This window comes from Pecten maximus, chromosome 6 (genome assembly GCF_902652985.1).
Source record: "Pecten maximus chromosome 6, xPecMax1.1, whole genome shotgun sequence".
In the NCBI taxonomy this organism is placed as follows: Eukaryota; Metazoa; Mollusca; class Bivalvia; order Pectinida; family Pectinidae; genus Pecten; species Pecten maximus.
Window position 1 is genome coordinate 9,035,969 of NC_047020.1, and position 24,922 is coordinate 9,060,890.

Consider the following 24,922-nt stretch of genomic DNA (forward strand, 5'->3'; position numbering starts at 1 on the left):
CAGGTTTGAAGAGAAAAATGGAGCCTTTAAATAAACTTCACACAAAATATCTAAAAAATGACCATGGATCCGTCATCACCTGGTACAATCATTGAAGATGTTCCCTCTATTGTACCACTGGGTCAGATGTAGAACAAAAATGTATACCAGGTTATTGGGAATATCTATCTGGACTATGGTTGGTCTACTGACAGTTACCATGGAACTGTGTACACCATTTAATTCCTACCGGACAGTGTGGGGACTTCTGAAGGATTAGGCTATTGGTGGACTTCAATGAAAATGTTTTTAATGTGAAATGGCAGATGCACAAGTTATAAGTTTGTGACTGTACTGGTATATAATACCTATGATATTACACTTTTAAATGGTGCTAATTACTGTATTTGTTCCCGTATACTTACACAGGGCAAGGCAGCTCAACTCTGGTTTACTGATAAAAAATTACTGTTGTGAAAATTATTGTCTAATTAGAATTGGAGATAAAACGGTACTTTGTGAATCAAAGTTTAATACATGTTTTCTATGTTTATAAAATGTAGTGAATATTTTTTTTAAATGAAATGATATTAGAAACTTTTGGAATCCCATGGGGAATGTTGGTACCTTTCTAGCCTGTAGATTATATAAGTATTGAGTGTATTGACAGATGAGGTGATCTGTTAGTAAATGTGGTACGATTTCAACCCTAGGAAAATACTATTTTAGACCTCTTATTTAAGCTAAGACTAATTGGATTTGATATAACTACAAACAATATCCACATATTACCAATAATTTGTGTCTAATTAGGATTCAAAGTGGGAAGTCTCCATCCCAAACCGGAGGGTTGTTAAGTAATATTGATGTGTGAACAGTTTATTTCAGTGTTAAACCAGACATGATGTGCCCTGATGATATCGTTGTTATGTTTGTAATCATTAAGTATGCTACCTTACTTATAACTGTCAAATATGTCCAGTTAAATTGGTCAACATAATAAAACTGTACATTTTGAATAAATGTTTCATGTTTATTCAACAGGTGATTCTTTTTAAAAGGAAATGCAAATTAAGTAAGGTAGCATGTCCCCTTAATACATACACTCATAGTTGTATACATTTAGACATTTCACTCAATCTGCTTAGATTTGTAATTTCCGCTATATGATATTGTATTCCAATGTATTGATGAGTATCAAGTCTAAATAGATGGATATTTCACTCAATTCTTTCTTTCACTTTCATTCTTCAAAATATGGAATGGATAAAATATAAACTCAAGAAATTTTTTACTTTCATATCGTGTAAAAGTTATGTTTTACTAAGATCTCAGAGTAAGAATTTCCAAGGTTCCTGATGTAGTATTTGTAGGAATTATTGTGATTTGTCAGGAAATTTTGATTGTTCATCAATTAGAGACCACTTCATGTGTCAGTAAAATGTACATGTTTGTAATTTATTTAAATAAAAACGAGAAAACCGTACCAGCTAAAAGTTGGTGCTGTTTACATGGGCAGGTTTCCACTGTTTATGTTTGTTATTTGATATTAATGTTGTTGTTATGATACGCATGTTCATTTCATGTTGACAGTAATAAAACTGTAAATTTAAAACATTTTTTGTTGTTTTTATCATACAGGAATGTGTGATGTGAAAAAAAATGTGATTCTGCAATAATTGAAATAACATAAATTACAGATACTAGAACTCAGAAATTCATAGATAAAAGAAAACTTGAATGAAGTTTATTATATAAGTTTATTATATAAGTTTATTATACTGCTTTCTGATGATTACTCTGATTTTTTTGGCGTTTTTTTTGTAATAATTTTCTGTGAAATTTAAAGTCCAAATTCTTCTCAATAACTTAAAGCAAAAGGTCCCTAAGATTGATTACTGAATGGATAACAATGCATTATTATCATTTTTATCCCAATAAACATTGTAACATATATTTAAAGATTTTTTTTATTAATATATGAGTAAATTGATTTGAATAAATAAAAGTAAACTTTTAATTTCAAATCAGAAACAAAATCATTTTATCTGAAAGCAAAACAATGTAAGAAAAAAAGAGAATGCATTGCATTTTGTGTATGTGATACCGGTAGGTTCAAATCAAAATATTCGGGCAATCCTTATAGTTGAATAACTTGGCGAAGAGTAGAAAAAACTACAGTAGACAACCCATTGTAACGTAATATAAGTTAAACAAGAAATACAGTTTATGTGTAAAAGATAAAATTTTGTTAATTGATTGACATACCTACACTTAATATTTAACTACATGTACCTGACATTTTCCTTTGGAATAAATACTTTACCCTGACCAGTCAACATGTTAAGTTTATTCTCTCATTCTACAACCTGTTGCAATTCTTCGTCCATAATCGAACCATACATCTGCTCCAGGTAGCCTACTACACATCGTAATTCAGGTTTGTGTTCTCTACTCTCAGTTTTGTGTTCTCTACTCTCAGGTTTATGTTCTCTACTCTCAGGTTTGTGTTCTCTACTCTCAGGTTTGTGTTCTCTGCTCTCAGTTTTATATACAGTACTCTACTCTCAGTTTTGTGTTCTCTACTCTCAGGTTTGTGTTCTCTACTCTCATATTTGCGTTCTGTACTCTCAGGTTTGTGTTTTCTACTCTCAGTTTTATATTCTCTACTCTCAGTTTTGTGTTCTCTACTCTTAGTTTTGTGTTCTCTTCTCTCAGTTTTATATTCTCTACTCTCATTTTGTGTTCTCTACTCTCAGGTTTGTGTTCTGTACTCTCAGTTTTGTGTTCTCTACTCTCAGTTTTATATTCTCTACTCTCAGGTTTGTGTTCTCTACTCTCAGGTTTGTGTTCTCTACTCTCAGTTTTGTGTTATCTTCTCTCAGTTTTATATTCTCTACTCTCAGTTTTGTGTTATCTTCTCTCAGTTTTATATTCTCTACTCTCAGTTTTGTGTTCTCTACTCTCAGGTTTGTGTTCTGTACTCTCAGGTTTTATGTTCTCTACTCTCAGTTTTATATTCTCTACTCTCAGTTTTGTGTTCTCTACTCTCAGGCTTGTGTTCTCTACTCTCAGGTTTGTGTTCTCTACTCTCAGTTTTGTGTTCTCTACTCTCAGTTTTGTGTTTTCTACTCTCAGGCTTGTGTTCTCTACTCTCAGGTTTGTGTTCTCTACTCTCAGGCTTGTGTTCTCTACTCTCAGGTTTGTGTTCTCTACTCTCAGTTTTGTGTTCTCTACTCTCAGTTTTGTGTTCTCTACTCTCAGGCTTGTGTTCTCTACTCTCAGGTTTGTGTTCTCTACTCTCAGTTTTATATTCTCTACTCTCAGTTTTGTGTTTTCTACTCTCAGGCTTGTGTTCTCTACTCTCAGGTTTGTGTTCTCTACTCTCAGTTTTGTGTTCTATACTCTCAGGTTTGTGTTCTCTACTCTCAGGTTTGTGTTCTCTACTCTCAGGTTTTATATTCTCTACTCTCAGTTTTGTGTTCTCTACTCTCAGGTTTGTGTTCTCTACTCTCAGTTTTGTGTTTTCTACTCTCAGGCTTGTGTTCTCTACTCTCAGTTTTGTGTTCTCTACTCTCAGGTTTGTGTTCTCTACTCTCAGTTTTGTGTTTTCTACTCTCAGGTTTGTGTTCTCTACTCTCAGGTTTGTGTTCTCTACTCTCAGGTTTGTGTTCTCTACTCTCAGGTTTGTGTTCTCTACTCTCAAGTTTGTGTTCTCTACTCTCAGTTTTGTGTTCTCTACTCTCAGGTTTGTGTTCTCTACTCTCAATTTTGTGTTCTCTACTCTCAGGTTTGTGTTCTCTACTCAGCTTTGTGTTCTCTACTCTCAGTTTTGTGTAGTTTTGTGTTCTCTACTCTCAGTTTTGTGTAGTTTTGTGTTTTCTACTCTCAGTTTTGTGTAGTTTTGTGTTCTCTACTCTCAGGTTTGTGTTCTCTACTCTCAGGTTTGTGTTCTCTACTCTCAGGTTTGTGTTCTCTACTCTCAGTTTTATATACTCTACTCTCAGGTTTGTGTTCTCTACTCTCATTTTGTGTTCTCTACTCTCAGGTTTGTGTTCTGTACTCTCAGTTTTGTGTTCTCTACTCTCAGTTTTATATTCTCTACTCTCAGGTTTGTGTTCTCTACTCTCAGATTTGTTTTCTCTACTCTCAGTTTTGTGTTCTGTACTCTCAGGTTTGTGTTCTCTACTCTCAGTTTTATATTCTCTACTCTCAGGGTTGTGTTCTCTACTCTCAGGCTTGTGTTCTCTACTCTCAGGTTTGTGTTCTCTGCTCTCAGGTTTGTGTTCTCTGCTCTCAGGTTTGTGTTCTCTACTCTCAGGTTTGTGTTCTCTACTCTCAGTTTTGTGTTCTCTACTCTCAATTTTGTGTTCTTCACTCTCAGGTTTGTGTTCTCTACTCAGTTTTGTGTTCTCTACTCTCAGTTTTGTGTAGTTTTGTGTTCTCTACTCTCAGTTTTGTGTAGTTTTGTGTTCTCTACTCTCAGTTTTGTGTAGTTTTGTGTTCTCTACTCTCAGGTTTGTGTTCTCTACTCTCAGTTTTGTGTTCTCTACTCTCAGGTTTGTGTTCTCTACTCTCAGTTTTGTGTTCTCTACTCTCAATTTTGTGTTCTCTACTCTCAGGTTTGTGTTCTCTACTCTCAATTTTTTGTTCTCTACTCTCAGGTTTGTGTTCTCTACTCAGTTTTGTGTTCTCTACTCTCAGTTTTGTGTAGTTTTGTGTTCTCTACTCTCAGTTTTGTGTAGTTTTGTGTTCTCTACTCTCAGGTTTGTGTTCTCTACTCTCAGTTTTATATACTCTACTCTCAGGTTTGTGTTCTCTACTCTCAGGTTTGTGTTCTCTACTCTCAGGTTTGTGTTCTCTGCTCTCAGTTTTATATTCTCTACTCTCAGTTTTGTGTTCTCTCCTCTCAGTTTTGTGTTCTCTACTCTCAGGTTTGTGTTCTCTACTCTCAGTTTTGTGTTCTCTACTCTCAGTTTTGTGTTCTCTACTCTCAGGTTTGTGTTCTCTACTCTCAGTTTTGTGTTCTCTACTCTCAGGTTTGTGTTCTCTACTCAGTTTTGTGTTCTCTACTCTCAGTTTTGTGTAGTTTTGTGTTCTCTACTCTCAGTTTTGTGTAGTTTTGTGTTCTCTACTCTCAGTTTTGTGTAGTTTTGTGTTCTCTACTCTCAGTTTTATATACTCTACTCTCAGGTTTGTGTTCTCTACTCTCAGGTTTGTGTTCTCTACTCTCAGTTTTGTGTTCTCTACTCTCAGGTTTGTGTTCTCTGCTCTCAGTTTTATATTCTCTACTCTCAGTTTTGTGTTCTCTCCTCTCAGTTTTGTGTTCTCTACTCTCAGGTTTGTGTTCTCAACTCTCAGTTTTGTGTTCTCTACTCTCAATTTTGTGTTCTCTACTCTCAGGTGTGTGTTCTCTACTCTCAGTTTTGTGTTCTCTACTCTCAGGTTTGTGTTCTCTACTCAGTTTTGTGTTCTCTACTCTCAGTTTTGTGTAGTTTTGTGTTCTCTACTCTCAGTTTTGTGTAGTTTGGTGTTCTCTACTCTCAGGTTTGTGTTCTCTTCTCTCAGTTTTTTTTTCTCTACTCTCAGTTTTGTGTAGTTTTGTGTTCTCTACTCTCAGTTTTGTGTTCTCTTCTCTCAGTTTTGTGTTCTCTACTCTCAGTTTTGTGTAGTTTTGTTTTCTCTACTCTCAGTTTTGTGTAGTTTTGTGTTCTCTTCTCTCAGTTTTATATTCTCTACTCTCAATTTTGTGTTTTCTTCACTCAAGTTTGTGTTCTCTTCTCTCAGTTTTATATTCTCTACTCTCAGTTTTGTGTTTTCTTCACTCAAGTTTGTGTTCTCTACTCTCAGTTTTGTGTTCTCTACTCTCAGTTTTGTGTAGTTTTGTGTTCTCTACTCTCAGTTTTGTGTAGTTTTGTTTTCTCTTCTCTCAGTTTTGTGTTCTCTATTCTCAGGTTTATGTTCTCTTCTCTCAGTTTTGTGTTTTCTACTCTCAGGTTTGTGTTCTCTACTCTCAGTTTTGTGTTCTCTACTCTCAGTTTTGTGTTCTCTATTCTCAGGTTTGTGTTCTCTACTCTCAGGTTTGTGTTATCTACTCTCAGGTTTGTGTTCTCTACTCTCAGATTTGTGTTCTCTACTCTCAGGTTTTATGTTCTCTACTCTCAGGCTTGTGTTCTCTACTCTCAGTTTTATATTCTGTACTCTCAGGTTTGTGTTCTCTACTCTCAGTTTTGTGTTCTCTACTCTCAGGTTTTATGTTCTCTACTCTCAGGTTTTATGTTCTCTACTCTCAGTTTTGTGTTCTCTACTTTGAGGTTTGTGTTCTCTAGGCTCAGTTTTGTGTTCTCTACTCTCAGGTTTGTGTTCTCTACTCTCAATTTTGTGTTCTCTACTCTCAGGTTTGTGTTCTCTACTCAGCTTTGTGTTCTCTACTCTCAGTTTTGTGTAGTTTTGTGTTCTCTACTCTCAGTTTTGTGTAGTTTTGTGTTTTCTACTCTCAGTTTTGTGTAGTTTTGTGTTCTCTACTCTCAGGTTTGTGTTCTCTACTCTCAGGTTTGTGTTCTCTACTCTCAGGTTTGTGTTCTCTACTCTCAGTTTTATATACTCTACTCTCAGGTTTGTGTTCTCTACTCTCATTTTGTGTTCTCTACTCTCAGGTTTGTGTTCTGTACTCTCAGTTTTGTGTTCTCTACTCTCAGTTTTATATTCTCTACTCTCAGGTTTGTGTTCTCTACTCTCAGATTTGTTTTCTCTACTCTCAGTTTTGTGTTCTGTACTCTCAGGTTTGTGTTCTCTACTCTCAGTTTTATATTCTCTACTCTCAGGGTTGTGTTCTCTACTCTCAGGCTTGTGTTCTCTACTCTCAGGTTTGTGTTCTCTGCTCTCAGGTTTGTGTTCTCTGCTCTCAGGTTTGTGTTTTCTACTCTCAGGTTTGTGTTCTCTACTCTCAGTTTTGTGTTCTCTACTCTCAATTTTGTGTTCTTCACTCTCAGGTTTGTGTTCTCTACTCAGTTTTGTGTTCTCTACTCTCAGTTTTGTGTAGTTTTGTGTTCTCTACTCTCAGTTTTGTGTAGTTTTGTGTTCTCTACTCTCAGTTTTGTGTAGTTTTGTGTTCTCTACTCTCAGGTTTGTGTTCTCTACTCTCAGTTTTGTGTTCTCTACTCTCAGGTTTGTGTTCTCTACTCTCAGTTTTGTGTTCTCTACTCTCAGTTTTGTGTTCTCTACTCTCAGGTTTGTGTTCTCTACTCTCAATTTTTTGTTCTCTACTCTCAGGTTTGTGTTCTCTACTCAGTTTTGTGTTCTCTACTCTCAGTTTTGTGTAGTTTTGTGTTCTCTACTCTCAGTTTTGTGTAGTTTTGTGTTCTCTACTCTCAGGTTTGTGTTCTCTACTCTCAGTTTTATATACTCTACTCTCAGGTTTGTGTTCTCTACTCTCAGGTTTGTGTTCTCTACTCTCAGGTTTGTGTTCTCTGCTCTCAGTTTTATATTCTCTACTCTCAGTTTTGTGTTCTCTCCTCTCAGTTTTGTGTTCTCTACTCTCAGGTTAGTGTTCTCTACTCTCAGTTTTGTGTTCTCTACTCTCAATTTTGTGTTCTCTACTCTCAGGTTTGTGTTCTCTACTCTCAATTTTGTGTTCTCTACTCTCAGGTTTGTGTTCTCTACTCAGTTTTGTGTTCTCTACTCTCAGTTTTGTGTAGTTTTGTGTTCTCTACTCTCAGTTTTGTGTAGTTTTGTGTTCTCTACTCTCAGTTTTGTGTAGTTTTGTGTTCTCTACTCTCAGTTTTATATACTCTACTCTCAGGTTTGTGTTCTCTACTCTCAGGTTTGTGTTCTCTACTCTCAGTTTTGTGTTCTCTACTCTCAGGTTTGTGTTCTCTGCTCTCAGTTTTATATTCTCTACTCTCAGTTTTGTGTTCTCTCCTCTCAGTTTTGTGTTCTCTACTCTCAGGTTTGTGTTCTCTACTCTCAGTTTTGTGTTCTCTACTCTCAATTTTGTGTTCTCTACTCTCAGGTGTGTGTTCTCTACTCTCAGTTTTGTGTTCTCTACTCTCAGGTTTGTGTTCTCTACTCAGTTTTGTGTTCTCTACTCTCAGTTTTGTGTAGTTTTGTGTTCTCTACTCTCAGTTTTGTGTAGTTTGGTGTTCTCTACTCTCAGGTTTGTGTTCTCTTCTCTCAGTTTTTTTTTCTCTACTCTCAGTTTTGTGTAGTTTTGTGTTCTCTACTCTCAGTTTTGTGTTCTCTTCTCTCAGTTTTGTGTTCTCTACTCTCAGTTTTGTGTAGTTTTGTTTTCTCTACTCTCAGTTTTGTGTAGTTTTGTGTTCTCTTCTCTCAGTTTTATATTCTCTACTCTCAATTTTGTGTTTTCTTCACTCAAGTTTGTGTTCTCTTCTCTCAGTTTTATATTCTCTACTCTCAGTTTTGTGTTTTCTTCACTCAAGTTTGTGTTCTCTACTCTCAGTTTTGTGTTCTCTACTCTCAGTTTTGTGTAGTTTTGTGTTCTCTACTCTCAGTTTTGTGTAGTTTTGTTTTCTCTTCTCTCAGTTTTGTGTTCTCTATTCTCAGGTTTATGTTCTCTTCTCTCAGGTTTGTGTTCTCTACTCTCAGTTTTGTGTTCTCTACTCTCAGGTTTGTGTTCTCTTCTCTCAGTTTTGTGTTCTCTATTCTCAGGTTTATGTTCTCTTCTCTCAGTTTTGTGTTTTCTACTCTCAGGTTTGTGTTCTCTACTCTCAGTTTTGTGTTCTCTACTCTCAGTTTTGTGTTCTCTATTCTCAGGTTTGTGTTCTCTACTCTCAGGTTTGTGTTATCTACTCTCAGGTTTGTGTTCTCTACTCTCAGATTTGTGTTCTCTACTCAGGTTTTATGTTCTCTACTCTCAGGCTTGTGTTCTCTACTCTCAGTTTTATATTCTGTACTCTCAGGTTTGTGTTCTCTACTCTCAGATTTGTGTTCTCTACTCTCAGGTTTGTGTTCTCTACTCTCAGGTTTGTGTTCTCTACTCTCAGTTTTGTGTTCTCTACTCTCAGGTTTGTGTTCTCTTCTCTCAGTTTTGTGTTCTCTATTCTCAGGTTTATGTTCTCTTCTCTCAGTTTTGTGTTCTCTACTCTCAATTTTGTGTAGTTTTGTGTTCTCTACTCTCAAGTTTGTGTTCTCTACTCTCATTTTGTGTTCTCTACTCTCAGTTTTGTGTTCTCTATTCTCAGGTTTGTGTTCTCTACTCTCAGGTTTGTGTTATCTACTCTCAGGTTTGTGTTCTCTACTCTCAGATTTGTGTTCTCTACTCTCAGGTTTTATGTTCTCTACTCTCAGGTTTGTGTTCTCTACTCTCAGTTTTGTGTTCTCTACTCTCAGGTTTGTGTTTTCTACTCTCAGGTTTGTGTTCTCTACTCTCAGGTTTGTGTTCTATACTCTCGGTTTTGTGTTCTCTACTCTCAGGTTTGTGTTCTCTACTCTTAGTTTTGTGTTCTCTACTCTCAGGCTTGTGTTCTCTACTCTCAGGTTTGTGTTCTCTACTCTCAGGTTTGTGTTCTCTACTCTCAGGTTTGTGTTCAGTACTAACAGTTTTGTGTTCCAAAATACATTGTATGGATGTTTTCATGATGAAGCATTCTTTGATAAACGTGAATTACTAATTTAAAAAAAAGCATTAGGCATTGATATTTGTTGCATGGTTAATTTGTTTTGTAAATAACATTATGCTGTGAAAACATAATTATTAATCTTAAAATTTCTGTCCCTGCTGAGCATCCAGCGATTTAGAATTGATCTAACCATTGTTTGACATACTAGAAATTTCAGTTGGCGACTTTTCATTTTTATTTCCTTAAAAAATTCACCAGAAGAACATAAAACACAATATATTTGTATGCACCATCCCGGCTATATCAAGGGTTGTCAATATGCACGTGCCCGTATGGGAGGAAGGGTGGATTTCCACATTTGCTATCTATCGCGTCATGCAAATTGTATTTTAATATTTTACAAATAAATGAATTTAATCGCTGAAGAAGTATTGTAAAACTTTTACAAATCAATGCCTGTTGGTACCGATTTCTTGATTTATTTAATCAAATACTAATTCATAGTATTTAATATCAGAAATTAAATGCGTGTGTTTATTTCATACGTTAACTTACACTGGCCATTGTTATCAAATATGATAGAAATAATTTATTATCTTAAAAACAAATTCCGTGTTTTACTGATAAATAGTATTACGGGTATTTTCTGATATTCTTCGTGTATATCTGTTTCGTCTATTTGAAAAAATAAACCATGTTATTAATCCGTTAATAATTTTTGAACATTTATTACATATTTATATACAATATTGTTTCTGAACGAAAATAAGAATATATCAATTTTGTTGAAGTGGGTGATAATAATGTAAAGAAAACAATCTAACAATAATATTGATATTTAATTTTATGTACACTACATCATTTCCATCTCAAATAAATCATGTTGCAATTTAGCAGGACTGGACTATACATATATATACCAATCCTTAAGATTTATCAGTCATGGACTTTGTCGAGGTCAATGTATATTTTTATGAACATGAACATGATATTAACCGATACGAATTAAAAGCATTGTCTGAAGCAACCTAAATGACATTGATTTGATACATTCTCAAACAGAAAAACGCATTCTCAGAAGTATTCAATATTGTTGTTAGAGATGACAGCGATGGGATCTAAAAATCAATGTTTTCTCCTTATCTTGGATCCTGTAATTTTTTAATGTTGATACTTTATGAGCTTGTGTATCCTAACATGGCATTCATACGGTACGAAGCTAAAGCGTAATACATCGACAGCTTTATAAAAACCGCGCGAAGAGTCTGCAAAAAAAAAAAAAAAATCATGAGAATTAGTTGAGATAAGGATCACCGTACATAATTTGTTTACTGTTGACCCCGAGTAAATATATATATTGAGTTTAGTTTGTTGGTGGATCATTAGTGGCAGTTTGCTGATACTGAAAGGTGATCATGAATTCACGAATTTATCACAGCAGAAAAAAAAATACCGCTATATGGTGTTATTCTCGCGAGGGTAGAGGTGTGAGCCCTTATCTGTTGTAGTCGAGTGATCAATGCCTCGCCGATTTGACGAGGAAATTATGGAAATAGTGTATCGAGTATTGACCGAGGAAAATGGAGCGAAACATAACGACCATCTAAACACCCTAAAACTCCGATCAAAGTTTAATATGAAATTGATTTATAACCCGAACACATGCTCAACAAAGGGGCAGGGATTTTTGGCACGGTGAAGGTATTTCTTCATCTCAAATCATATATATTTGTGTCTCGTAGGCTGCAGCGAATATATAATATATAATTATGATATATTACACATCTACACTTGTGTGTGTACATGTCCAGTTTACGGCCTGGCACAGACGACGGTTGAACACAAACTTGAAATGTATTTTAGATATATAGCTGCTGCTACAGATTTTTTTCATATCAAGACATGCGTCTGCTTCTGATTAGTATTTATAGAAAAAAAAATATCAGCCGCTACTACTATATAGTATTGAGAAAGGCGATAGACGCTATTTGATTCAATAATCTTATTCATTAAGAAAACTTACATACCGATTGGGAAAATACTATATCAGTTAATAAAGATATAATGTGATAACTACACTTAGTTTCACTGAGACTTATTGAGGCGGACGTATGGAATATGAAGAAAATTTCTTATCTTGGAAACACATGATATGAAAATACATTATGTAAGTTGCATGGCGAATCCGACTGACATGTATTACACTTTTTGCAGATGTCTACGAAATTTGCATGTGCACAGGCTCGTCAGATTTATTCTTCTCCCTAGTTTTTATTTTGAGAATGTGACTTAACCCGAATAATACAAACCTATAGTTTTGGTTGACCTTAGTTAATTCGATTTTGAGTTAAAATTATCGGTCAGGCATTCTCTTTTGTGTTTAAATATTATGGAATAAGAAATTGCCCAGTTATACTTGTTATGTCCATGTATTTCTTGTTTCTTCTTTTCGTCTGAAGAAGCCATTCTTTTGTTAAGCTGTATATTTATTTACAGCTGTGTGCCTTCTGCTTAAAAATCGAAGTAATAATAATAAAAACAAAAAAACAAACAAACAAATCCCCACGTATACCGTAAACTACGGAACCTTTGAGTAGATTTGTGTCAGGACGATCTTTGGTCTTTGGAAGCCTTGGTTGTGACGTCATAAGTAATGCTACGCACAGTTCTATGACATCATAATGCACAACGTTATCTTGTGGGAATTTAAGTTTTGTTGGCTATTTCGGTGTGGTTTTGAAAGACTCTTCCCAAGCTAAGCGAGCTAACTCTTGCTTGTCGTCAAGGGGTAAGTCATGAATGTTAACTGTAACCCTAGTCACAAGTTTGAAAATTTTAATCTGATTTTGGCGGGCAATTATGTCTAACGTCTTGCGCCTGACAGTGAATTCGCGGGCAATTCTAATCGTTAACATCTTAGTTAATTCTAATTTAGGCTTATATCTCTTGTAAGCCGTACTTTTACGAAATAAGACAATATATTAATACCTTTCGATGAATCCAAGGCATACTAGATCTATAGGTCAACTTTAAAATCCAGTACTTCCCAGATCGACATGTCGTCCGAAGAGGTCAAGGACGATTTGGAGGTTCCTAGCGAGTCCATTATGGACCTCCGTGGCAAAATCGACAACCTCCGAGAAGTAAACCTTGACCTGAACGCTAACCTAGAAAAGCGTCGAAATGGGTTGAAGGAAGCTGGGAACAAGATACAACAGATGTCTAGCAATATGCATCAGTTCCAAATGACCTTGGCGGCCATAGACACACACGTGCAAGACAACAGAAGTCGGATGCTTGACCTTGACCGCATGAATGAAGAACTACAGCGAGAAAAGAGTAAGTGATTATGCAGCCTTATCTTTTATACAAGTAAAGGGTAATGAGGTCACCTTACCAGTAATATAATTAAAATCCTTTAAAGACCTTTGTTATCTCCATATTTCACTTTCAGGTCGAATTGTTAATTTTTCGATGTCGTGATCTCACCCATTCGTTACATCATGCATCTGAAGCTAACCATTTCAGTACAGCATGTATAAAGCTACATTGTATAAACAGATCGACAGATCATGCATGCTATGCACTTCAGTCATGCTATTTCGCACATACGAAATTCACTTCCAAGATTTTGTAAGTAGTAGTTTGATTGGTTAATCAAAAAGGTCATCCTGACGTGACTCCTTATGCGATGTCGTTTGACCATCTAGATTTTAATTAGATTGCCTTACCTGCTCAGGCTAGTCGTAATGTTTTTCTTGCGCGAGCAGGTTATTTTTCATTACTCCTTCCTATTACACATTATCAAGCTATGGTTCTAACGTTGACAATTAACCATATATGTTTTCCTTTGTATAATGCAGTATCGATTCTATGCCTGTTTTCAATTTTGAAATAAAATTGTTTCTGAACCTCACAATAGTGAAATAAGCAAGCATTTTTGAAATGCACGTGTATAACCGATCAGTCATTTTTAGAAACCTGACCAAATCTTGATCCCGCGAATCTAGTTATTTTATCGAGAGTAATATACATGCGTTGTCTGTTTAAACATTCCTGCGTAGATGACATCAACACAGAACTACGCTTCCTGTCGTCCAAGGACGCATGGGCAGAACTTGCTTCGAGTCGGCAACAATGGGACGAGGAGGATTTGGCGACAGAGAAACGTCTCACTGGTAAGACGGAGTCAGGATCCTTATAACCGGGTCATGGGGTCAAGCTTGTTATACCGGGTCACGGGGTCAGGTTCCTGATATCAGGTCATGGGGTCAGAGTAACGGGGTCAGGGTAACGTGGTCGAGGTCCTTTTACCGGGTTACAGATGTCAGGTTCCTGATACTAGGTCACGGGGTCAGGGTAACGGGGTCGGGGTCCTTTTACCGGGTTACAGATGTCAGGTTCTTTTACTGGGTCACGGGGTCAATGTCGTTATACCACCATTTATAGAGAATGTCACGCATATTAAGAGTAATTAAAATCTGTTATACCGGACCACGGGGCCAGGGTTGGTATACCGGGTCACGGGGTCAGGGTTTGTTATACCGGATCACGGGGCCAGGGTTGGTATACCGGGTCACGGGGTCAGGGTTTGTTATACCGGGTCACGGGGTCAGGGTTTGTTATACCGGACCACGGGGCCAGGGTTGGTATACCGGGTCACGGGGTCAAGGTTTGTTATACCGGGTCACGGGGTCAGTGTTATTATACCGCCAGTCCAGAGAATATAATACATGTTGAAAGTGATTAAAATCTAAAATCTGTCAGGGTCGATAATGTATAGCCTTATCGATAATTCCATTGCAATCGAACGTGTTTGACGATTGGGGACACTCCTTAGCTTGTCAGTCTGTGCACATACCGACCTAAAGTGTTTTGTAAACGTAAGGACTGAGGCTTTACGTCCATGCTAATACAATGTAGAATGCAGATGCGTATGGCATTTCATATTAAACAATCGCAAAGGCTTACCTCAGTGAGATCCTCACAAAGGCTTACCTCAGTGTGGTACATACAAAACAAAATGAATTACGTCAAGTCATAAGACACTGACATTCGAGAGAACTGATTATCATTGAACATTTTGTTCAGATAGACAATTAATAGTCCTTTTGTCAACACCAGATTGGGCGCGAAGTGACCTCTTCGCAAAGCTGGACGATCTTGACAGGGCGAAGAGGCGATACTCTGACAAAGTGGCGGACACTAAAAAGCAGTGGGTGAGTCTGTCTGGATTTGACTTCCGTCCCTGTACCAAATGTGACTTATCTAACTCATAGGTTTGATAACGTGTGCCTTATGGATTTGTAATAATTTAAAGTAAGATATTGGCAAAACCAAAACGGATGGATCCAGACCACAAACTCCACCGTGCGTATGTGTATTTATATATATTCATGGGCCGTGGGGTTCCACATTTCCTTGAAATGCAGACATTTAAATCGGCTCCGGTTGGTTCTGACATGAGTTTCTTAACAATAAATTTTATGCAATATATTAAAAAGGCGATCTCCTTTTTAATGTTATGACTGTCCGCGCTCCAAAGTAATCGGGTCTGCCAAAAATAGGAATTCGAATCAAGGGGGAATGTTTGTGGGGAATCTGAAACAAGCTTAATCGCGTCATATGTTGTTTTGGTAACCTATAAGAAGTCGTATAAGTAATTGTAAGCCGCTGTCTCTTTACTCCAGGAGATGTATAAAGACGAAGCATGGAAGGGTCAGATGGAGACCAAGGCCTACCTTGACGATATTGATGGAGTCAACGACCAGATAGTCTCGCGGTTCAAAAGTCTCCTAAAATATGGTGGACAAGGTACGTTCATAACTTAAACTTATACTGGAACTAGAGTTGGTACCGTCTGGGGTTGATGGTACAGACATTTCTCACATGGCCGCTATATTGTGATGTGTGAAAGGCTAGACACGCTTTATTTACACGCTTTATTTAGTTTAACAAGATATTGAAGAAATGATGTGCTACTAAAATTACGCTCAAATACCGAGTAAGACAAACAACATCTTTGAAATTAAACGGTAACGTTTTCCATAACTTCCCTTCCCTTCACAATAATCATAAAACCCCTGGAATCTTGATGTGCCAATTTTGTAGAAATGATTTCGTTACAGGTTTAGGTGACACAGAGAGGGAGAGTATCACTGACACCATCAGGGCCATAGGAATAGAATCCGAACTCCGCGCAGAATCCGAGAAGGTTTGTAAGAATCGCCCTTCTTTTTTATGTGCCGTTAAGGGAAACCTTATATTCCTAATGATCTTTAGTCCGAAGGCCCACTAGTCCAAAGGCCCGATAGTCCGAAAATAGGGAATAAAATAATACATATTGTGTAGTAAATTGTTGCTTAAATTATTAATGAAATATCTTATTTAAAAGAATTTACAGAATCCTCATACAGATCTCCATTAAGAAAACGACCAACGAACGTTGTTATACAATACATACATACCAAATTATACTCATCGCATTAATGAAAGCAAGACATATCCTGAAAAGCGTCTTCACCAGAACCTCAGTGGCCACGCAATGTCTTAGTATATTGTGACTTTTACTGAATGTATTACAAATTCTGCCAAACCTCTAAAGCATCGTGCCTTTCTCTCCCGAATGTGTGTCTAGTCGTTAACTCTACCGATTATTTCCAGTGTCTAGATACTCAGATGTTCAGTTTGGACATTGAAGAGGAAATCGAGCAACTACTAAGACACCGGGAACAAATGTGGGAACAGAACGCCTCATTAATGGATGAAATATGTAGCCTGCAGTCTCAGAACCAAGGGGAGACAATCATACCTCTGAAACATTCAAACAAACACATTGATCTCCCTAACAGGGACGTAGATCACCAGAGACGTCATAGCGAGGCCGAGGACAGCGAAGGGCAGGAGGCGGAACACATTGGAGGAGGGATTTCACTTCACAAGTATGTTGTTATAAGATGGTGAAGTTACGGTCACCTCCATGAATACCACATACGACTGTATTTCGTGTTTTACATTAGTAGAGACGTGTACATCCATCTTACAACCTATCTGATGTTGAATCCAAAGTGTCACCCAAAATGCAAGTAAATGGCTTAGAATGAACTCTGCTTTCCCATACCCAACAAGACCCTCTTTCACACTCGTCTGTATGTGTTTGATCATGTTGTTCTTATTTCAGTGGAGCTAAATTGTATGTATACTTTAAGGTGTGTGAAGCTAACTGACCTATCCCGCCTGTACAAGGAGCCAGAGAAATTACAGCCAGCCATGGGTGAGATTTTCACAGCTCAGGACGCACAGTTGGACGCCGAGGAGGACCAGTTGGATATGGATTCTGCTACTGGTGGGCATGACGAACCTCCCCCGCCACAGGAGGAGGATTCTGAGAATGAGGAAGATGAACCAGAACCTGACGAGAGCCCTGAGCAGTCGCAACAGTCACCTGTCGCTCGTGGACATCACCACCACATGGAAAATACATGTAGGTGTTCATATACTGGGTTAGCATTGATACTGATAGCATATCATATACACACAGGACTACTCTATACAAAAACCAAACAAATAACATCCTGTTGCTAATCAAAATTTTCAATAGGAAAAGACCAAATATACAACAAAGACGTAAATATTCCGGGTGTCACTGGAGCCAGAGATATGCAAGTCAAATGTACATTGTAGTTGTAATTCATCTACCAAAGCCTTGGACTGACTCTATGTCAGATAAACTCATGCCAATATACATTCAGTAACTTTCACATTTTATGCAAATCAAAAACAGATTGTATCAGTCATATAAACAATTTCCTCATTGTCCTCAGGTATGTCTGACCTAATGGTGTCTAAGATTCGAGGAAGGACGCTGGGATCCAACGTCCAGACAGCCCACAAGGACGCCGAGACTGTTACAGGACACAGCCTGGCAACAACACGTAGACCTTCCGCCTTCTCCTTCACTCCCGTACAGAGGAGCAGTCGCTCTAAACGTTAGGGCATGCCGCACCAAAGATTGCACTTAGCAAAAAAGAAATTGTGATTTCTTAAATTACTGACCATACTGTCGTACGTGTACGTGAACGCATAAACAAGTTCAACGTAAGGAACTGTTTTCTGATGAAATTACACGATATTTTTGGGGAATTACGTATTAAAATATCAACGGTCTACCAACTGTCCCAAAGCGTGTAGGAGCCAATACAAGTTCACTGTTGTTGTCGGTTATTAAATCTATAGCCTCTTAGGCGGACACTGCTGGTTGCTTATCTGTCACTTTGAAATTCATTCTAACAGTGACACAGTCCTTAATTACGTTTGTTTGAAATCCAATTTTAAACATTATGAAATTTATTGAAATTATTAATTATGAGTATGCAAATCTATTTCATCTGTACACAGATATCTAAGATGTAACTTATGTTACTTTACACAGATAACTAAGATGTAACTTATTACTTTACACAAATAACTATACGATGTAACTTAGGTTACTTTACACAAATAACTAAGATGTAACTTATGTTACTTTACACAAATAACTAAGATGTAACTTATGTTACTTTACACAGATAACTTAGATGTAACTTATGTTACTTTACACAAAATAACTATGATGTAACTTATGTTACTTTACACAGATAACTAAGATGTAACTTATGTTACTTTACACAGATAACTAAGATGTAACTTATGTTACTTTACACAGATAACTAAGATGTAACTTATGTTACTTAACACAAATAACTATGATGTAACTTATGTTACTTAACACAAATAACTATAAGATGAAACTTATGTTACTAACACAAATAACTATGATGTAACTTTTGTTACTTTACAGATAACTAAGATGTAACTTATGTTACTTTACACAGATAACTAAGATGTAACTTATGTTACTTTACACAGATAACTAAGATGTAACTAATGTTACTTAACACAAATAACTATGATGTAACTTATGTTACTTTACACAGATAACTAAGATGTAACTTATTTTACTTTACACAGATAACTAAGATGTAACTTATGTTACTTTACACAGATAACTAAGATGTAACTTATGTTACTTTACACAGATAACTAAGATGTAACTTGTTACTTAACACAAATAACTATGATGTAACTTATGTTACTTTACACAGATAACTAAGATGTAACTTATGTTACTTTACACAGATAACTAAGATGTAACTTGTTACTTAACACAAATAACTATGATGTAACTTATGTTACTTTACACAGATAACTATGATGTAACTTATGTTACTTTACACAAATAACTATGATGTAACTTATGTTACTTTACACAGATAACTAAGATGTAACTAATGTTACTTAACACAAATAACTAAGATGTAACTTATGTTACTTTACACAGATAACTAAGATGTAAATTGTGTTACTTTACACAGATAACTACGATGTAACTTATGTTACTTTACACAGATAACTAAGATGTAACTTGTGTTACTTTACACAGATAACTATGATGTAACTTATGTTACTTTACACAGATAACTAAGATGTAACTTATGTTACTTTACACAGATAACTAAGATGTAACTTATGTTACTTTACACAGATAACTAAGATGTAACTTATGTTACTTTACACAGATAACTAAGATGTAACTTATGTTACTTTACACAGATAACTAAGATGTAACTTATTTTACTTTACACAGATAACTAAGATGTAACTTATTTTACTTTACACAGATAACTAAGATGTAACTTATGTTACTTTACACAGATAACTAAGATGTAACTTATGTTACTTTACACCGATAACTATAAGATGTAAATTATGTTACTTTACACAGATAACTAAGATGTAACTTATGTTACTTTACACAGATAACTATAAGATGTAACTTATGTTACTTTACACAGATAACTAAGATGTAACTTTACACAGATAACTAAGATGTAACTTATTTTACTTTACACAGATAACTAAGATGTAACTTATGTTACTTTACACAGATAACTAAGATGTAACTTATGTTACTTTACACCGATAACTATAAGATGTAACTTATGTAACTTTACACAGATAACTAAGATGTAACTTATGTTACTTTACACAGATAACTATAAGATGTAACTTATGTTACTTTACACAGATAACTAAGATGTAACTTATGTTACTTTACACAGATAACTATAAGATGTAACTTATGTTACTTTACACAGATAACTAAGATGTAACTTATGTTACTTTACACAGATAACTATAAGATGTAACTTATGTTACTTTACACAGATAACTATAAGATGTAACTTATGTTACTTTACACAGATAACTAAGATGTAACTTATGTTACTTTACACAGATAACCAAGATGTAACTTATGTGACTTTACACAGATAACCAAGATGTAACTTATGTGACTTTACACAGATAACTATAAGATGTAACTTATTTTAATGTAAACAGATCTAGATAACTAATATGTAAATTGTGTTACTTTACACAGATAGCTTATAACTTGCATGATGGTAATAAACATTACTGGTTATGAATATGAAACTTAAGAAAAGAATTGGAATTAATGAGCCAATTAAATGACTTTTCTCGTGTCTGGTTATATATATATATATGGTCACCTGGGATTGGCAAGTAAACAACCCCATCAATCAATCAGCAAGTAAACAATGTTGTTCGAGTTCTCTCCCTTTATCCACAAAAAAAACCCCAAAAAACACACACACAAATTATCTTTAATCAGAACTTTAATAGAAATGAAATAAACACAATGCACTGTTGTCAATCTTATGATCAAAACTTCAGTAAATATAAAGATGAGGATGTATATAAAAAAGATGAATATAAGGACGGATCATAGGTATATATGTTATAAATATAGTTGACCAGGATGCAGACAATTAATTATACAATGCACCTAAATTGCACTGACAATAATAGTTCACAACAGAAAGGCAAACTTTTAACTTATTCAAATAAGTAGTTTCAAAATTCAAAGAGGGAAAAATATCAATTGATCATACATGTATATTTTTGGGGGGTGGTGGTGTTAGTTGGTGTTAAATGGAAGGGGTTCTAGACCAGCAATGTATTAATTGTTCTGAATAATAAAACATTTTTATCATGGACATGTGCATAGCACTGCATAAAAAAACAAATTAGTGCATACCTTATGCTCATTTTGATAACAACTCTGTAAAACATTTTATAGACCACCTATCATTTTCAACTAAACATTCTGGTAATATGAATACAGTGCTTAACTATTGTTTAATATGAACATGTAATTGCTCACCTTCAAATTTTTTTTTCAAAATTGTACAAACTTGTAATATATAATTTCAAATGCATTTTTCTGTAAGCCTTATAAGTTCTTGATACATTAATCCTTTCACATGAGCCAATTATACATTACATTAATAATAAACTTCTTCATTATAAAAAGGTTTGAAAAATTTGTATCGTTTGATTCAGCTTTATTTTACCTTGTTTAAAAATACATCCTCCACAAGACAAGCTAATTGCAACTTTAGAACCCATCTATGTATACATGTATAATATATGATCATTACAAAATGCTGATGTCACCCAGCTCTACAGCAAACTAAGAAATTCAAAATTGTTTGTGTATTGTCAACTACATATGGTGTACTCTGTACATGCGACTAGTAAAACTAAGTTAAATAAATCATGCCATGTTTTAAAAAACAGTTAGTATATATGAAGCAAAAAGAAATCAATCATACTTATTACTGTATTGAAAAGAGCACCTCAAGAGATTTTAGATAGTGGTTTCTATACATGTAGACATATGGTACATGGTTCTTTGTAAAGAAATACATGTAATAGGCATTTTGGTGTCCATGTTATCTTCAGAGTGTCATTATAGGTGCATTAATTAAACACTTTAGTCATCTAATAGCTGAGATGACAATCAATATAGGAGTTAACAGTCTTACAATTTCAGAACCACTGTTACAGCAGATAATGAGTATTTCAAACATATAAATAATTGACAAGATAATGATAAAACTTAGCCTTGAAGCTAGATCAGCTAGTATTGAGGTTAGGTTTAACAAATGCTGACATGTTGAACTTAATTTGCTTCATTCTACAACAGAATCTGACCATTTCTGATTAATAAGGCCACTGGCTGTTTGCTTTGCGACCTCGTCTTTGACTCTCGATAAACATCTTATGTGTTTTGCGATAATGCCTTGTTAGATCTTTTGGAAGTCCAAACAAAGCCGGACATTTTGAACACTGAAATCTTTTGAAATGCACACGGTGGATATGATCATCTACTTTCTTTGTTGTGTCTGCTTTGTAGTCACATGAAGAACATGAAATCAATGGAGTTTCAGGCTCACAGCCTACGATCGGTTGTACCAAGTTGATTGACGTCAAGCGAGGCTGAGAAACACCAACTGCATCTCCTGACCATGGCACAGTGACATCTTGATCAGTACACATGCTGCCTCTGTTTGTAGAATTTATTTGCAAATTGTCTACAGGAGCAGAATCTGGGTGTGGCACTAGTAAAGATGATCGAGCAGATCTGGAATTAGTCCAAAGACATTGATGAGGGTGGATAGTTATTTTTCTTGAGCTTGAACCTACATTTGCTCCATCAAGGAACCCACTAGCCTGAATGATATTATTACTACAGTCATCATGGTCTGGTGAAGTTGTATACTGATCAGTTTCGTCCACTTCACACTGCTCATTTTTTATTACCTTTGTGGCACCAGAAACGCTGTCAGTGATATTTGTTTTGGGGTAACTTACTGGCCTATCACTGGTGCAGGATTCCTTTGACGTCTCCCCGCAACTTTCATAATCAAAAGGTTCAAGTTTGATGATCCCAGAAACTTGCTTTTCAAGACTTTCATCTGCGTTATATTTTTTGTGATTATCTGAAGAATTTGTACCCATTTCTTGTACTTCAGATTTGTCAGGTCCTTTGGTGGTTGTCTTTGAGCAGCTGAGGGTATCCTCTTCAGTAATTGTAGCCTCAGTATTGGTGGACTCCTGGCTCACAACAGTATAGAACGGTTTTACAGGAGGTATCGGCCGCCCAGGAGGCTCTCTCAGTGGCCTCTTGTAAACTCTACAAGATCTCAACGACTTGTAATGTTGTTGCAAATCTTTCTGAAGTCCAAATCCCTTGTCACAACTCCTGCACTTCCATGGTCTCAAATGCACACGTACCCTATGATGAAGGAGGTTACGACTGCATTGTGTGGTGTAGCTACATTCCGAACATGCCAATGTTTCTTTATTACTTCCTTGAAACTGTACCGAATCCTTATTTAACTCTAAATCTGTTCCATAATTGTTTTCTGGTTCTACGACATGTATCACACTTGTCTCGGATGCTGCGTGTTCGAAGTCATTACTAACGTGTCTTACTGGCGAGTGCCATGACTGTGGAGATAAATTGTTGAGATCAATATCACCAACATTGTCACAAACATTTTTTTTGTCCTCAGAATCACTCTCTACTTCGGTCAGTGTTATCACCTGTACATCTCTGTAATGCATTTCCGAGTCATCCTCTACATCATGGTGTTGTCTGTTTGCTTGATATCCTTCTCCGTGATAGATTCTCTTATTTATTATGTTAGATGACGGACCAGTTGCAGCTTGCGATCCTACTTCTACTCCTGGAATCAACAGTTCTTCATGCTCAGATGGCTGTGATGCTTTTCCACGAGAAGATCTAACACCCAAATCAAATTCATTCACCACTTTGTAATAAAGAACCAATCCAGACAACAGATCATGGACAGTCTTCATTGTCTGCCAATTTCCTGCTAGTTTTGGTTGACGGTCATGAATAAATACAGCTCCTGTCATGTCACATACTTTCTGTATAACACTGGGGAAAGGAAACGAGCGCGTGCAAAGTTCTTGGAACTCGGGAGTAATATCCGCGTATATATTTGTAAATATTGCAGACATTTTTATCTTTACGCGTAATATACTTGAAGTAAAAATGCACCTAGATTATCTTTCATCTAACTTACAATACGTTCTGTACATAACTTCCACACCACACACTAGCGACACTGCTACAAAATTCTGACATTTCTCTCTTTTCGTTTCCGTCAGTAGAAAAGATTTCTTGTCAAGGGAGGAAACTGCGTAATTGCCACGAGGTAGCAGGTCTCGCACAACTAATTTCACAATATGATATTACCAATGACTCCATCCCCTCAATCAATCGCTCATTTGAGGTTCAAATGTTATGAACTTCATATCAAATGAAAGTGTGGAGATTTCCCCGACCGGAAAGTTGATGTAATTGGATAAGTTTAATAGCATATAAGAGCACACCAGCACCTGGAAGACAGTGACCCTGATATTTATAGTGGACTGGGGAAACCCCATCTGGGGAATTCCCGCCTTTTTACACCTGGGATCCTACATCTTTTTATTTATACCAGGAATATATATTTGTCTTAAGACACAACTCTTTATTCTCGTATATAGAAAGTAACCATTGCATGTGTTATTTACTCAGGAAATAGCTACAAACCTAAGAAACACATTTTCTTCAGGGACTTGGTACAGGCGAAACACCAGCTGGTTGGCTGAATTAGTTGTGTGAGACCGTTTGCACACTTCAAAATTACAACCCGCGATGTTAACAACCATGTTGCCCTTGGGACATAAACAAGTGTCCTTAACAGAAAGTATGTATTTAGATATACATGTATTAACAATCAATATTTATTCATTTATTTATTTATTGAACAATACAAAAAGCAGACATTAATAAATTAGTTATTAAAAGCTATTTTCCGACAAACGTAAGTAAAACTTCAAATTAGAACAACGTTACAAAACATTATGTGGAATAGAAAATTAATGTTAAATGAGTTGCAATATAAAAAAGCTTAATTAATGCAGACAAAAAAAATATACACACACTGTTATATTGCAAAGGTGTAGTTTACAATAAGATACAAGTATCACTTGTTAAGAACTAAAAAAAACACATTTGAATCAAGCAGAAGCTGTATAATATAATTAGGATGGAAATTGAATACGGTCATACCCACACTATACAATCAGCATTACAACACTAAATATTCTGAAGAAGCAGCATTAAGCGCATCAAAACATTTCTGAAGCAGCAACATGAAAACACAAAATATTCTGAAGCATAAAAACATAAACGTTAAAATGAAATAGCACATAAAAACATAATACATTTAAACGGAGGAGCATAAGATATTCTGAAGCGGCAGCATAAAACATGCTGAAGGAGTAACATAAAATATAGAATATTTTTTACGTAGCAATATAAAACATGAAATATTCTGAAGCAGTGACTTCAAACATAGAATTTTCTGAAATAGCAACATAAA

General features: G+C 35.9%; 2 protein-coding genes across 7 annotated transcripts in view; both read left to right on the forward strand.

The window, feature by feature from the left end:
* LOC117328889 (protocadherin-9-like) overlaps positions 1-1,594 on the forward strand; it is a 49,572-nt gene extending 47,978 nt beyond the window's left edge. For all 5 annotated transcript variants that reach the window (XM_033886489.1, XM_033886485.1, XM_033886487.1 and 2 more), the window contains one exon: positions 4-1,594. The gene's annotated coding sequence lies outside the window, so the exon portion shown is untranslated. The remainder of the gene's footprint in view (positions 1-3) is intronic.
* Positions 1,595-12,219: 10,625 nt separating this feature from the next.
* On the forward strand, positions 12,220-17,974 carry LOC117328890. Of its 2 annotated transcripts, none has more exons than XM_033886490.1 (9): positions 12,220-12,345; positions 12,598-12,896; positions 13,622-13,735; positions 14,682-14,776; positions 15,248-15,371; positions 15,686-15,771; positions 16,221-16,498; positions 16,766-17,040; positions 17,381-17,973. In XM_033886490.1, exons 2-9 carry the CDS (start codon positions 12,614-12,616, stop codon positions 17,548-17,550), a joined length of 1,425 nt encoding a protein of 474 aa, XP_033742381.1. In that variant the 5' UTR covers positions 12,220-12,345; positions 12,598-12,613; the 3' UTR covers positions 17,551-17,973. The 2 variants fall into 2 exon arrangements, with proteins under 2 accessions (XP_033742381.1, XP_033742382.1); XM_033886491.1 differs by having other exon boundaries at positions 12,232-12,345; positions 12,608-12,896; positions 17,381-17,974.
* Positions 17,975-24,922: the final 6,948 nt, after the last annotated feature.

Excerpts from the sequence above, each read along its gene's own strand:
- LOC117328890 (XM_033886490.1), top strand. The coding sequence starts at position 12,614 with ATGTCGTCCGAAGAGGTCAAGGACGATTTGGAGGTTCCTAGCGAGTCC. Across the intron at positions 14,777-15,247 it reads CGGACACTAAAAAGCAGTGG|GAGATGTATAAAGACGAAGC; the intron begins GTGAGTCTGTCT and ends TCTTTACTCCAG. Across the intron at positions 17,041-17,380 it reads CCACCACATGGAAAATACAT|GTATGTCTGACCTAATGGTG; the intron begins GTAGGTGTTCAT and ends CATTGTCCTCAG.